Below are 15,405 nucleotides of genomic sequence, written 5' to 3' on the forward strand. Positions count from 1 at the left end.
CCAGGACAAACAGTGCCAGACTGTTTCAGTTCTCCAAATCCAGTTCAAACACCTCACAGGGAGCAGCAGAGCCCTGTGTGGATGTGCTGGGGGGGCATAGTGGTGACGGAATGAATGTGCAGGATGATTTTCTGGGTCTGGGTGTAGGCATGATATCCCTCAGAGGACATCCTCTGGCTAATGTTACATGGATGGAATCCAGTGAGAAATCCAAGACGGCTTTTCCTGCTCTGTGCATGGAAAATGTTCACTAGGGTCAGTTGTAGGGAAATCATGGAGTCATAGAGTGACCTGGTTTGGAAGGGACCTTTAAGATGATCTAGTTCCAAATGCCCTGACTTGGACAGGCACAGCTTTCCCTGGACCAGGGGGCTCAGAGCTCCATCCAGACTGGCTTTAAGCATTTCTAGGGATGAGCTGTCCACAACTTCATTGTGGCTTCTCTGTCTTTACCAGATAGCCCGAAGAAGTGGAGACGCAAACGCTGACCTGAAACCAGCATCATTATATTCCCAGAATAACCACGGACGTTATAAAGCAGGATTTTAGTTCCAAGGTGCTCATTGAGGCAGTGGGCTGCGTGCAGCCGTGTCTCTGAGCACTGGCTGAGCTCCTTTCCCTGTCTCCCCAGCTGGGATGGGCGCAGGGTCCGGCGCTCCCCCCGCGGCCGCGCAGCGCTCGGTGCCGCTCCCGCCGCCGATAGCCGGGACACAGACACCCTCTGAAGTCCTGGGCATGCTGTGAGCCCTGCTTTATTTGCTGCTGCAAGAAAAGCCTTTTCTTTTAACCCGGCTTCCTTTGAAGAAGTAACTCAGGAAGCTTCATGGCCTCTCAAGGTAAGTGCATCTGTAGTCTGTATTTTTAGATCGTGTTTACACAGAACTACAGGCTTGTGCCTTTCCAGCAATCAGCAGTCTGATGAAACGAGCGTTTCAGGATAAAACCACATCAGTCAAAGTGCAGTTGTTTTGTCTTCCTTTAATTTTTCAGCATCCAGCATTCAAGAGGCTCCTAAGGAGACTAAAATCTATAGCGGGATGTTATTTAAATAAAATACATTATAAAATGTTAGCCTCTGCATTCAGTCAGAATATTGAGCGTTGGTATCTTGGTGTTTAAACCTGTCACTACACAATGCCTGGCAAAGGTGGGTACTGAGCCAAGGGTGCCACTATTTTTGCATACTTCTTCCCTATTTCACTTTGAAAATACCACATCAGCAAATGCTTTTCACATTAAGAACTGGCCAGAGATCTGATAACCCGCCATATGAAGAATAATAACTCAAGAATAACTGAATTTAATCAGATTACTCCTCTCTGGGTGTGTCTGTCATGTACTGACTTCAGCAGTAGCCATTGATTACTCAGAGCAGTGGGCAAACGTGCAGCATTTGATCTAAGCAGCCTTCACAATTAATTTTCTCCAGGTTTGCAAATGCTTCATGTGAGCAGAAGGATACAAATCCTTTTTTCTCTTGAGTGCAGCTCCAGGGTGATCATTCTGTAGGCATGTGCAGAGGCACGTGTTGGCCCAGGGAGTTTCAGCAATGTCTCACTATGTTTGCCACATGTTTATCCCCCTTTCTTGCCCTCAAAACACTCAAGACATTCTGCATTAAAACACTAAAAAGTACACAGGCAGGTTTTACAGCATTGTTTTACCCTTGCAATGTAGAGTTTTTTGTTTTAAATTTTGTTTAGCTTTAGCCATGTAAGAGAAATGGGGTTTTGCATATTTTTCCTGTATATCAGTTAAGAGAAATGGTTAAATAGTAATGGTGTGGAATATGGTTTTTAGTATGAAGAAACTGACAATTCACCTCTTTCAGGAATATACAACTCCACAAATTATGTTTGTACAGAATACTCACTGTATCATATGGTAACTTTTAAGGTTCTCCATGCTAGTAATGAAATGGGAATCATACACAAAAATAGACAAAGTGTCAGACTATCTCAAATTGTCATTAATATTTAATGTATTTACTGTTTGTTTTTTGTATAGCTTAAAATTTGACAGGTAGAACTGCAATTTGTTGTCTTTTTTCCCTCTTTATTATTCAAGAATAACACTAACACTGGGCTACTTCGTGGCATTTCATGTAACAACAAGAGTTACGGCAGTAACAGAACCCTGTGAGGTAAAGTGATGCAGAAGAGGATATAAAATATTTATTACCCAGTTATACATTTTTAAAAGCCAGCAACAAATTCAAAGGGGTTACTTCTTCCTGTGGTCTCAGACTTTGAAAGAAAGCAGTGGCTGCAAAGACAAATTAAGATCAAAATATGATTGAATGATGAATCTTTCACAGTGAGTTCAAATAATACTATAAGATCCACAATAGCAAAAAAGAGATTCAGACTTAGAGCCAAAATTCCTTCTGGACCTCAGACCCCATTGTGTCTAAGTGTTGTCACACATGTGATAAAAGTTATCAGTTTGGGGACTGCTTTGCTGCCAAATCACAGGGGCTCAGCTCAATACAAGGATTTGCCATTTGGATAGGGAGAGCTTCAGTTTGCTCCTCCTTGTTCCTGCAGAACAAGTCCAAGGAACAATGTACCTGGAAAAACTAGCAGGAATTTTTTGGTAATCCAGTGGTTAAGGTGGTGCCTGTGCTGTGGGAGAAGGTGCCTGTGGAGCAGATTGGAGTTACAGGTGCCTGTGGCAGTAAATGCTCTCATTACCTTCACATTCCTGGCCAAGGTCACCATCACTGTGCCCTAAAGGACTTCTTGTGGTAGCAAACCAGAAAACACAACATAATGATATCTGATCCATTCATTAAGATAATAATGAGTAATACACTATAAGGGGCTGTGTAGACTTTGATATCAGGGCTGTAATATCCAGCTTGGGGAATCTGAGATCCCTGGGAAGGTTATCTCTAATTAAGAGAAATTATGGGTGCCCTCAGGATGCTGGAAAGCATCTTGCTGGGAGCCAGCCCTTGGCAGCTCAGGGCACACAGGGCAGCTCACAGGGAGCAGGGCTGTGCTGAGGGGTTCTGGCCACCCTGAGTGTGAGTCCAGGCCAGCTCCAGCCTTGCCACACAGGCTCTGTGCTCACCAGCTGCCAGAGCAGATCAGGTGCCCTCCAAAACCACATCTCCTGATTTACCTTCATCTGCAGTGATTCCTGTTTGCAGTGATTCCCCTTTGCATGTCCCAAGGCAGCTTTATAATCTGTGCTCGATGGGTGGGACAATCAGGAGATTCCTTTTGGGTCCTGGCATGAAGTACTGATATAATCACATGCAGAATGATGTTATTGTTCAACTTTGATCCAAGAAGCTCCTAACTGCTCCTTGGTCCTGATATTTCTGCATTTTTTTCTCTTTCTTTCCCTGCAGAATCTCAGGGACAATCCAAACTCATCTTTAAGGATTACCTCCCTGGTTCTTCTGACACTCCTCAGCAGAATACGCCTGTTGAACCAGCAAGTCTCTGGAAGCAAGCATCACACACTCATAATTTGCCACCTGGTCTGGAGTACCTGAACCAGGTCCTGAATGTTTCTGACTGTTAGAATTGTTACATTTTCCTTTTATGTTGCTTTGATACTCTGGAGGTTGAGGTTGTTTGGGTTTTTCCTCTTGGGAGGCGGGGTAGGTTGAGATGGAGAGGCTTTTTTGTTGTTTGATATTACTGTGAGATAAGGAACATAGGAGAAAGAAGCTTGCCGTTCATTTTGTAGAAATTATATGAGCATAAGTCTGACTGGCTACAAACTTGCATTAACTCTGTGTGAGGAAGATAATGCTAATGCCTGAGAGAGGAAAATGCTTGAAAATAGAGGCAGAGAAGTAGATCATAGGTGGGGAAGAAAAATGAATGCTTAAGTCTTCTCCCTCCTACTGCTAAACATGTGGCTGTCCCTTTTGCTCTGGGAAATCTCTCAGCTCCTGGAGCTCAGAGCACTGATGGTCTGCAGCTCTGCTCCACTCTTATGTGCTGAGTAAGGTGTCACATGCCCTGCCTGGCAGGGGCAGAATCAGGCCCCCATCACAGTCAGATCATGATTCTGTTACACCTCTGCTGTGTTTGCATTTTGGTGATGCTGAGGAATGTTTACTTCACTCAAGATGTGTATTTTAGGCACACATTTCTGCTAGTTTTGTATAGAAGCAGAAACTGAATGTATTTTAAATTTGGAGCTAAGTTACCTAGATAGCTAATGAAATGGGGAAACTCTTCAGAAGCAGTCTTTCATGTGGAGTGATGAGTTTCATTTCAAGATGCCTGAGCACAAAATGATGTGTGTTGTCAATTACACAAGCATTTGCTCACAGACCGTGGAAGGTACATTTTTTAGTCTAAAAGTGATTGTGCTAGTCAATGCTTGGCAGGTTACATATTCAGGCTCCTGTATGAACATGAATTACACCTCAGATTTACCCAGACAGTGCAGGCAAGCAAATACCATCACTCCATGTTATAGAAGCTTTGCATCTGACGTTAAAACAAAAGAGCAGGTCACTCTCAGAGCTACAGCTGGAACTGAAGACCTCATTCTTGCCTGTTTTTGGCCTGTGCTGCAGCCCTTGCTAAGGAGTCTCAGTTTTCTCTGCAGTCTGAAACGTGGGAAGCGTGTGTGCAGTGCTGCTGGCTGGCATGTTCCCACAGCTCTAGTTTCCATGTGCTGCAGAACCTTTTGGTGTGTGATGCTGGAGCCATCCTGGCCCTGAGGGTAGTGAAAGGGGCTCCTTCAGGATGGATGGAGCATAAAGGAGGTCCCACCAGCAGGGAGAGGGCTGCCTGCAGAATGCATGTGGGATTCACAGCTGCAGGGGTAATAATCCCTTTGGATTTATCCTCATGGACTAAGAGATTTTCACAGAATTAAATGCTTGAATGAAGATGTTTCTAGCAGAACTTGGAAATTATTTATGCTACTGGGAAAATTTCTAGAAGACTGTGTTTCATTCTGGTGCTGTGAGCACTGGGGAAAAGAGAGTCCAAACTCTTGGAAACAGGCACAGAGAGGTGCTACTGGAAGTGCACAGGGAACAGAGAACCTCCTTTAAAATAAGACTCCATCTGTTTTATCTGTAGAATAAAAACAACAGTATTGGTGAGGGAACCATACTGAGTGCCTAGGAGAGTAAACAAACTGTGGGAAAGAGACATATTTAATTTATAGAATTTTGTTACTAGAAGAAAGATTATATAGAGTGTGGTTGTGCATAAATACAGAATAACAAATAGGAATTACATTCTCCAGCAGGATTGGGCAGGATAACTGGATAGATTTGAGAAAGCTGAATGTATTTCTCAATAAGACCATGATATGTCTGATACAAGGATTCAAATTTAGTTAGTCTCAGAGAGATCCTTACAGTTTGTTCTAAATAGCAACCCAAGGATTGGATGAGAGGAAAGGAAAATGTGTGTCCTGTAGGTAAAGGCCAGCCAGCAGCATTTCACTCTGCAGATCCACACCCAGAGTGAGTTCAGGTGAAGGAATCATTCTGATCAGCTGCCTGAGGTGCACCAGAGAAAGGCAAAAAACTGCTTCTGCCTCAGCAGGCACATCAGCTTTCTAAGTCTATCACTATTTAATAACTTCCTACAGAAAAAAAGTTACCTAAACTTCATTACTGTCTTCCAGATTACAGCCGTAGCTCAGAGAGTAGTTCAGTGACCATGACAAAAATCAAATGAACTTTTTCCCACAGCAGGAGTAGACAGGTGAAACCTTGGAGAAGAATTTTCTGAGTATTTCAGCTGCATGTTGTGCCAATGCTCAGATTTAACTACTTTGGTAAAAAGCTTCTTTGTTTAGACTTGATTAGACTGATCAGATGTAAATTTGATGCCCACAGAATTGATCACTGAGAATTAGCTGTGTATAAGGAATTTTAACATACCTGAGCTGAAGGGGACCAGACCCTTGTTAAGCCAAAGGGCTCTGAGTGCTTTCAAATGCAAGTGCAGAATTCCCTCAATCCACAAGTGCCCCAATAAAAATGCATCAGAATAACTGCCTTGCATAAACCAGTGGAAGGCAAAACAAGGATAACAAGTGGTACTGCTGTGTTGTCTCAACATTGTTTATACACTGTGCACAGTAAACCAATCGACCAAAATCACTCAAAGCTTTTAACAATTCAGGGTCATTAATTTTCTTTCCCCTGTGAAAGTCTACATGGGAAAAAGAAATCCATGTTAAAATAAATACTAAAATATTAAAATAGCTCTACAATCTTTAACTTTTTTATTCTCTTTCCACCAGCAGAGCCCTTCCCATGAGCTCCAAGAGCTCTCTCATGAGACCCAAACAACAAACAGCAAATATTCTTGGGAGAATATTTTTATGTCTAAATATTTTTATTATTTCAATTACTGGCATGCACATTTCCAAGATTAATGAAAGGGATAAAGAGGTTCCTCCTTTTACCAGCTTCTCTTTGCAGCCTGAACTAGCTGCGGGAGCTGACTAGAAGTGACAAATCTCTGCAACAGTTTGAATATGTACCAGGCAAGATTTACCAAATTTAAAATATGCAGGCTCTGGAGAGCTGTGCCATGCTGGTCTCAGAAGGTCGCTGTGTGCTTTGTGTCTGCAGCTGTGAGCAACAGCAAAACCCTGTGCCAAGCGTTCCTTCATCAGGAATTTACAGAAAAATTACTGAAAAGAGATTGGTAAAACCTAAAACTGTCACATAAAACAGGCATAAAATGAAACAGACATAAAACTGAAAGGTAGACTGGAATTAAGTCTTGCTGGTTTTATAGTGCTAGCAACTGTTCTCCAAGAAAAAATAATGTTGGAGGGCTGATAAGCACAGCAAAGCTAGGTGTGATGGCAAGCAGTTTTTCTCCTGCATTTGTAAACAGGTCGTGGTTAAAAAGACATTTGTCAAGACATTTTTAGCCAGCTGAGTGTTTCATTGTTGTTTTGCTCATTCTGGTACTCTGGCATGACCATTGGCCAGATTCAGGGTGCAGGGCTCGTGTTCCTGAGATCAGAGTGTTAAACTGGTGTGTGCCATCATTGGCATCCCCTGCCTGCCCTGCTTTGCTACTCCAGCAAGGTCCTTTGGGATGTGGCCACTGCATATGCTGACACTGAGCCCAGGCTCATTCAGTCCTGCACTGCCATGGTGCCCAGCACCAGCCTTGGGTTTGGGGTGAGGAGCTTCCCCTCTGACAAGGAGAGCATCAGGAGCAAGATTGGATTCTGCTTTCTGTTGCTGTTGTCTGCCTTATTCCCCCAGTGAAGATTATTTTTCTTCAAGTGTGTGGATGAATTACATGGCCACAGCACCTAATGTCACATTCCTCAGACATTATTTCAGAGAGAAGTCCAAAGTGTGACTTGAGATATCCTTCAGGCACCCAACCTGTGCACCTCTGTAAGGAAAGAGATCTTAATTACAGGGAGGTGAACAATAAAAATAGACATGTGACCACTGGCAGCCCCAGACCTATCCAAGACCCATCATCTTGTTTATTTTTTTTAAGCAGCTGGACCAGATAATTATTCATCAGCAAGTGGAGCTTCTGGAAGGTATGGTGCAATCCTTGTCACCCTTTAACAGTGCTGGTATGCGGGTGTCCCCAAAAGCCATCCAAGTCTTGCCCCCAGTTCACTGAAGTCACTGTGAACCCTCCTGCTGCCCTGTGGCAGGCTGTTATGCACTGATAGGGTGGGGAAGGCTCCCTTTATTGTTTGCCTGTTCTGCAGCAAACCACTGAGGGGTGAGTAGTCTATACAACAGTCCTAAAATCACTCCCTCAGACACCTCCCTCTCAGTGTTATTAAAGTGTGACCATCTTTCCAGTCCATGGAACAATTTATCTGACATTAAGTAACATAATGTCAGAAACAAAGCAAAGAGAGAAACGAAGAACAGAAAACATAAAATTAAGCAAAAGATTTTATAATTATTTAGTCTCTCAGAATTTCAAAGTAATGAACAAGTATTAAATACTGTAAAATGTTGCTACCAGTAAAATACTGTAGAATGTATTTCTTCCGTTCAGAATGGTTTTGGCCTGATTCTCAAACAATGTGCTGGGTGAAGGCTTTGTCACTGAGGTGGGGTAGTCTCAGGATGTTACCTTTCACAGATGATAATGCCAGAAAAAGCCCAGACCAAAAACTCAAGATCTGAATTCTCTGTTGCAATACGTACTGTAGTGTACAGCAAATCAAAGTCTGAATTAATTCCTTCAAAATACAGACCTGGCACTAGTACTTCCCTGTATATTTCCTTTGTGTTGCTACTTCAAAACAATTTTGAAAAAAATCTTTGTCACAGACTACTAGAATAAATGCTCACATATATACACACTAACATTATACTGAAGTAATAACAAAGATTTTATTATGTTAACCTTCTACTTGTTTTGCTTTATTAGCCATACTTGGCACAGAGACCTCCAGCAAATACGAGATAAAGAACCCCCTGGGCCAGAGGGTTTACTTTGCAGTGGAAGAGAACGGCTGCTTTGACCGCAAGCTGTGCTCGCCCCTCCGGGCCTTCACCATCAGCATTTCGGACAACGCGGGCCGCGAGGTGATCCGCGTCATCCGGCCCCTCCGGTGCACCAGCTGCTGCTTCCCCTGCTTCCTGCAGGAGGTGAGGGCATCCCCAACGCCCTCTGTGCCAGCATCGTGCTGGGCAGCTCCTCCAGGCTGGCAGGAAGCAAGTCAGGAATTCACAGCCCCCTTTGGGTGTACACAACTCTTGATGAACGAGTTCTGTTCCCTCCCTTCCTCCATCCTCCCTTCCGTGGGACCTGGCTGTGCCTCCTCCCTTCCGTGGGACCAGGCTTTGCTGACACCCCACACAAAGCTTTGGTGTCTGGTGATGTCTGTCCAGTGAGCTGACGCCCCAGGATGCTTCTTGCACTGACACAGGCAGAGATCACCCACTGAACTCCACGAGGGTGGAGGATGGAAACTCTGGGAAGCCCACTGGGGTCGAGGGTGGGACTTGGAAGCAGATCTCTGAGGAGGCTGAACCCCTGAAGATCTGTTTCTTCAGGGCCATATATTTCTGGGAAATGGCAGAACGTGGAAGTGAGCTGCTTGGAGTGAAAAATGTGGATCCCATAGAGCATCAGGTCTTTCCTCTGTATTTTTTGACTCTCCTTTATTCAGACATCTTGCTTGTGTTATTAAAATGTTTTACAGGTTAGCTCATCCACTTACCTTCTTAGCACTTATCCTTGTCAGGAGTTTTAAAGAAAAGGTCCTTTGGTAGTACAGGTACTTCAAATAAGCTTGTAGAATACTGCCTGAATACAATAAATTTTTTCCCCCGTTTACAGCTTTTTATAAAGTCTTTTATTGTATGTAAGGTGTTGGTTTCTGATGCAATTTTTGAGTTTCATATTGTCCACTGTATTTAACAACACCATCTGCAATATCCAGTTCCATGTTTGGTAAAATGATATGTTACTATACTCAGTAGATAAGTATCTTGTCATTATATAAACAATACTCTATCACGGAAAAATACATTAATATAAAATCAGCTAAAACATTTTTTTGTTTTCTTTTGTTTGCTAGTTAGAAGTTCAGTCCCCACCAGGTACAGTAGCTGGGTACGTTGTACAGAACTGGGATCCTTTTCTGCCAAAGTTCACTATACAGAATGAAAGCAAAGAAGATGTGCTAAAAATAATTGGCCCATGTGCAACCTGTGGCTGTTTTGAAGATGTTGACTTTGAGGTATGTTTTGTACAAGTGTTAACAATTTAAAAGTTTTACTACTTTGAATAAATTTCTCAGGTGAGGGGGAGAATGAGAGATACTTGATGGAAACCCTGAACAGAGTTTTCTGATGTGAACAAAGTGCTTTGCTTTAGTTAAGAATCTTAAAGGAATTTTTGGGTTTATCAGCTTATCAACTCATTAGCCAAATTAGAAGACTCCAGTGGGTATTGTCTGAAATTTCAGTGTACTGTATGAAACATGCAGATGGCTGCATAATTGAGAACATCCCTGACCCTGAGAGGACAGTTGTCCACAGCAGTGGGCCTAGGAGAATGTAAAAAACAGGAGAGAGGAAAAAACCCCACAACTCTGTGAAAGAAAGGCAAAACTGGCATAAACTTTGAAGATTGCTTTCTCCCACTTTTTGTCCTCTCTAAAGATGCTGATGTTTCCAAACTTGAGGCCCCTTCTTGCGTGCCACTCATAAAGGGAAATTTGACACTAATAGAACATCGCAGCAATAACAATAAAAGGAGAAGCTGACAACTATAGCATACTCAGCATGTCAGGACACAGTCATTAATTCTGTGGAGATGTCATCAGTGTGCACTTGATTTGTTTACATTTATGTCTGTTCCTGTTTTTCCTTTGTGCAGGTAAAAACTCTCAATGAGATGACAACGATCGGCAAAATTTCCAAGTATTGGTCGGGATTTGTCAACAACGTCTTCACCAACACCGCCAACTTTGGGATCCAGGTCCCTGTGGATCTCGACGTGAGGATCAAGGCAGTCATGATTGGTGCTTGTTTCCTCATTGTAAGTGTGCAGGTGGACAGGCAGACCTATAGAAATGTGCAGACTGGGACCAGAGGAGCCCTTGCTGTCAGCCGAGAACTACAAAAATGCAAATGCGTTGGAAAACCAAATCCAGTGCCTAAAAGATAAATTAACTAAAAAATTTTAATTTTTATGTCAGCTGTTTTTTTTTTAATGTTCTTAAATTTTTGTTTATTAAACTGTTTAAATAGTATTACACATGCAGTTTAATATTTTGTACAGAAGAATCAAATCTTAGCATACGTTTCAAACCTACCAAACTCTCCCAAACCCCTTATTGTGTTTGAACAACTGTATGAACCAAAAAAGATTATGTTGTTTCTAATGGTAATTTCAAAGCAATTCAACAATTCTGTTGAGTCTTGTATGTAAGATCTTCAGGTCATAGGAAAATTCCTACAAAATTATTTTGTGAAGATAACCATAACAACTATATGAGAAGGAGAATACTCAGTGCTAGGGGTAAATATGAAGTTAAGATGCATGTTTTCTAGAATTAGAAATTGATATTTGCTGTGTAGCTCTTTTGCCAACATATTTGTATTAAAATGAAATAGTTTCAAAATAATCTCTGATACTTACATCAGAGACTACAAACCAAAATTATTATACTAAAATTATTCACTGAAAAGTGTTTGCTTTAAAATTCCAACAACAATTCAGAAATTTTGCTTTTAGTAGGATAGAAATGACAGTTAAGATTTTCAGATTCCCCCCTCCAAAACTGCTTCTCAGTGGCAGTGATAAAAAGTGATTGACTAATATAAATACTTTATGTAACAAAAGCCTGCAAGTAAGACTTTTGATAGTAATTTTTGCATTTTTGTGCCTTCCATATCTAATGCATAGTTTGTTTATTTGTAGGACTTAATGTTCTTTGAAAACTCTTTGGATGGATTATAACAAGATGACAGAAACAATGAAATATGCAGAATCTGTTTCAGTAGGTAAAAATGAACATAAATTGATCTTCTTTGCTTTGAAGGCTTATATATTTCTAATTCTTTTTCATTTTCTTCCAGAAATCACTTGAGCTTTGGACATGATTTTGAACTGCAAAAATCCTTCTTCCTTATAGGAAAAGACAGGGAGCTAATGATGATGTTTATTGAAATATGTCTCATGTAAATAATAATTTCCCACTTATATTTTTTATGGGTAATAGCTAAACACATACTTTTCACACAGAGCACTGTTGCTTTGGAACAGTGCTATTCTCTTCTTTCTCTTTTGATGTTCCTGCATGGGGAATCATGAAAGATTAGATGAAGGCTGGCAGCATCACTGATGAAAGCCTAAGTTTAGAGAAGCCTTTGATGTTTTGCAAGTGCTGGTACCAGTTTCTAACCACATGAGGGTGTGTTCTGGGGGTTTTGCTTTTTTATAATTTTAGAAGTAATTTTCTGATTTGTTATTTAATTAATAGAAGCAAACTGATTTGAAAGTAACAAGTATAAAGACATTCCTGATGGGAAGTTGAAGATGTTATCTGTTTCAGTGAGTTGGAAGAATGAAAGTTTTGTTTGCTAGTAAATTAATTTTGTGACATAGATTGTTTTAATGAGTGGCAGCCAGAAATTGGACTTCAAGCCCTAGACTTGGGAATATAAGCTCTATTCTGAAAATCTGGTCTTCCACTATTTGCACTGAAGGCAGGCCATAGATGAAGTTTGGGTGATGGTCCTCTGTGTGCTAGAGGCTCACAAATCATTTCCCTTTGTACCAGCCAGGGTTAAGGATCCTTGCTGCCATCTGCTCAAGGCTTTCCTGAAAAGGTTTGTTCCTCTTTGTAATATCTGGTGGCTGGTAATTTCTCATTCAGACTTGCCTGAGGCCATCCTGGCATAGAATTATTCTTTTCCTTTGGCAAGCTCAGGTATTTTCTATGATGACTGGGCAGAAGGAGCTTTTTACAGTTCAGCAGTTTCACATGGTTGTTCATTTCTGCAGCCACACCTCAGTTTCCCAAACAGTTCCACCAACTTTTGCTAATACAAGCTTCCTTTGTAGGAATGGTATATATGCAAGACATAAACAGATTTTTTTGCTGTTGTTGCAAATTATTTGCTGTATGAACTTGCTTATGCCTCTGAAAAACTCTCTTCAAGAAGCAAACCAGTACCATAAAATAATGGTGGCAAACCCAATTGCTCTCATAGTCACCAGTCAAGTTTCTAAGGGGAACATTTTATAAATCACTAGAAATGCTGGAATTTTTTTTTTTTTAGTGTCAACCAGTAATTCAATTCTTGAAAACAACCAACACATCAACGGAAAGAAAGGAGATAATGAATAATTCATAAAAATGAAAAAGAGCTAAATTTATCAGGTGATTACTTCTCAACAAATATTTAGACTAATTTTAAATTAATGTTCATGGATATGAATTCAAACACAGTGAAGTCAGGAAGTTGCAGCTAACGTTCCCATAGTGAAATTAACTCAGGAATGCTTATAGATTTAAACAGTATGTTTTAGATTATATACCACACTTAGGTATTTATACAGATTTACATATGTCTTGAAAATAATTGTGGTTAACAAGCTCCGACAATCATCATTATCTGTTAACCATTTCACTGCTGGCTCTCGCTGTGGCTCGTAGCAGTGCAATCAGGCTGCAGGAATTGGGAGCTCACAGAGAGCCTCTGCTGCCACCTTTCCCGGGAGGAAGCGCCCTGCGAGCTTCGTGGGCCAGAAGCTCCCTCGTGTGGAAATCCCGGGATTTGCAGAGGAATGCAGGATTTGCGGAGGAATGCAGGATTTGCAGAGGAATACAGGATGCTTTTTGCTGTTCTCACGCTGGTGTTGTTCTCTCAAATGCAGCTCTCACATGCCTGACTGTAGATTGAGAAAAAGAACCAGATTATTTTTTTTCTCTTTAAATCCCTTTGCCATGTTAGACAGAAGTCACTGCTATTGTATCCCATAATTCTGGCTCTCATTCACTGCTACTGAGCTGCGTGTGGCTGAGCACTCGATTGAACCTCGATTCACTGCCTTAAGCTGAGCAGGATCCCCACCCATCTTCCACTTTTCCCCTGCAATTTCCAGTCCTCTTGTGGCCTTTAACAAGCCAATGATGTCTCTAAGCAAATGTGTCCAGCCTCATTGAAGCCAGCACAAAATAAGGTTTGATTTACCTACAGGGCTGAATTTGGTTGTGTCCATATATATACCTTGTAGGTATGCAATATGTGCATATAATTTTCAATTAATTCCAACCAGATGATAACATGGGATTTCTCACAGTGACTTTGTTGCTGTTTTTTGTGCTAATACAAAGGTTTTTTGCTGTTAATGTGTATGTGTATGAATATGTTTGAATGCCTCTGTTTACACTCAGGGGCAGCTTCTGGGCCATACAAGAACAGGCTCATCCCCTGGATAAAACAAGCAGTGGGGCTGGGACAGCTCTTGGTGCTTAGAACTCCCTCAGCAGGCTGCTTGACCCCAGTGCCACCCTTCAGCATCCTGGTGGAAATTCAGTGCCATTGCCAGTGCTTTTCCAGCTGGGAGATCACTCCTCTAAACCACAGCTCTCACACAGGGCAGGGATCCATCCTCAGCATGGATTCTGCATGATGTTGCTGAAGAACAGCTAATGTGTTCTAAGATCTTAACAACCTGCATCTCTAAATTATAACTTTTTCTTGTTAATAGCAATGTGTTTCATGTTATTGGAGCTACATATGCTCACTTTTCACAGTTCCCCCACAGGCTAGGAGTGGGTCCCAAAGGAGAATCCAGAATCTCCCAAAGGGTCACAAAGTTTTTCTAAAGCAAACTCATGTCCTGGATATCATCTAGAAAGAAACGTGATTGCTCTAAAGAAACATAAATTTTACTTCATCCAGCAAAGCAAATATTTCAGATCAGTAGCTAAACTCTAAATCTGTGTAGTTCATGCTCCTTGTGTTCAGTAGATGGCAGCAACAGCTCATTATGACAGTGTTTAGCTTTTCACACATCATCCTTTTTTCACCCAGGATGCTGATGGAAGTTCACCATACCTTTAACCTCTAATTAAATTCTGCTCTTAACTGAAGGATTTTATTTTCTCTGTCTGCTATTAAACCTTTGCCACACAATACTGGATTATCTTTACTGCCTGCATTTAGAGCTGAACTGTTAGTTATTTTTTGAGATCTGATCAGGGCATAGGCAGAATACAGTCTACCACAAAGTGAGCTCCTTTGGTCAGTACTCAGCCTAGTTTTTTGCACCTGGAGCATCTCTCCAGCTTCTGCAGGTGGGCAGGGGAGAAGCCCCAGCCCATGTTCCCCATCTGCAGAAACAGAAGGTGCCATGTGTAAAGGAGAGTGCTGTGTGGTGCTGTACCTAGAAAAGGGGAAGGTTTTTATGGGAAAAGATCATGTCATGATGGTCTGTCCCTGTGTGCTGGGGCAGAGTGGGGGAAATCCCTGTAGTGCCACAAACCCAGGTGGCACCAGCACGTGGGGAGAAGTTGGTTTGCCCGTGGGAAGATCAGGCACTTCCTGTCAGAGAGTGAAGACACAGAGTCGCTGTAAGTTCTGAGATTCTTTGGTTGTCTGCTAATTTGGTGCATGCAAAAGTACTTCTCTTCATGGACTTTGCTGCCTGTATTAAAAAAATATTTTTGTGTCAATTTGGTTATTTGTTGGATTAGACAAACTTGGAAATGATCCAAAATGCACATTTTCTAATAGAGTTGTCTAAATGAAAGTGTTTTGGGGAAAAAAAAAAACCCAAAAAACAAAAGAAATTTCCTCCTTCTGACCCTCAGTTGTTGTATTGGTTTATTTTAAATTAGAATGGTATGTTCTGTGTTAGAATCATGAATCTTAGTTTAATTCAACTCAAGGTGAGTATTGAAGGAAAAATTACCTGCAAGTCATTTCATCAGGAC

General features: G+C 41.5%; 1 protein-coding gene across 1 annotated transcript; it reads left to right on the forward strand.

Annotated features, from left to right (window-relative positions):
* Nucleotides 1-749: 749 nt before the first annotated feature.
* Nucleotides 750-11,698, forward strand: LOC131087501 (phospholipid scramblase family member 5-like). The gene is made up of 8 exons (XM_058031224.1): nt 750-836; nt 3,359-3,510; nt 7,476-7,518; nt 8,373-8,593; nt 9,529-9,690; nt 10,332-10,493; nt 11,379-11,461; nt 11,537-11,698. Exons 1-7 carry the CDS (start codon nt 824-826, stop codon nt 11,415-11,417), a joined length of 792 nt encoding a protein of 263 aa, XP_057887207.1. The 5' UTR covers nt 750-823; the 3' UTR covers nt 11,418-11,461; nt 11,537-11,698.
* Nucleotides 11,699-15,405: the final 3,707 nt, after the last annotated feature.

This window comes from Melospiza georgiana, chromosome 10 (assembly GCF_028018845.1).
Source record: "Melospiza georgiana isolate bMelGeo1 chromosome 10, bMelGeo1.pri, whole genome shotgun sequence".
Lineage (NCBI taxonomy): Eukaryota > Metazoa > Chordata > Aves > Passeriformes > Passerellidae > Melospiza > Melospiza georgiana.

Bases quoted from the DNA above. Each gene is read 5' to 3' on its own strand.
- LOC131087501 (XM_058031224.1), top strand. The intron at 9,691-10,331 runs GTATGTTTTGTA...TCCTTTGTGCAG, and splicing joins TTGAAGATGTTGACTTTGAG to GTAAAAACTCTCAATGAGAT. The intron at 10,494-11,378 runs GTAAGTGTGCAG...GTTTATTTGTAG, and splicing joins TTGGTGCTTGTTTCCTCATT to GACTTAATGTTCTTTGAAAA.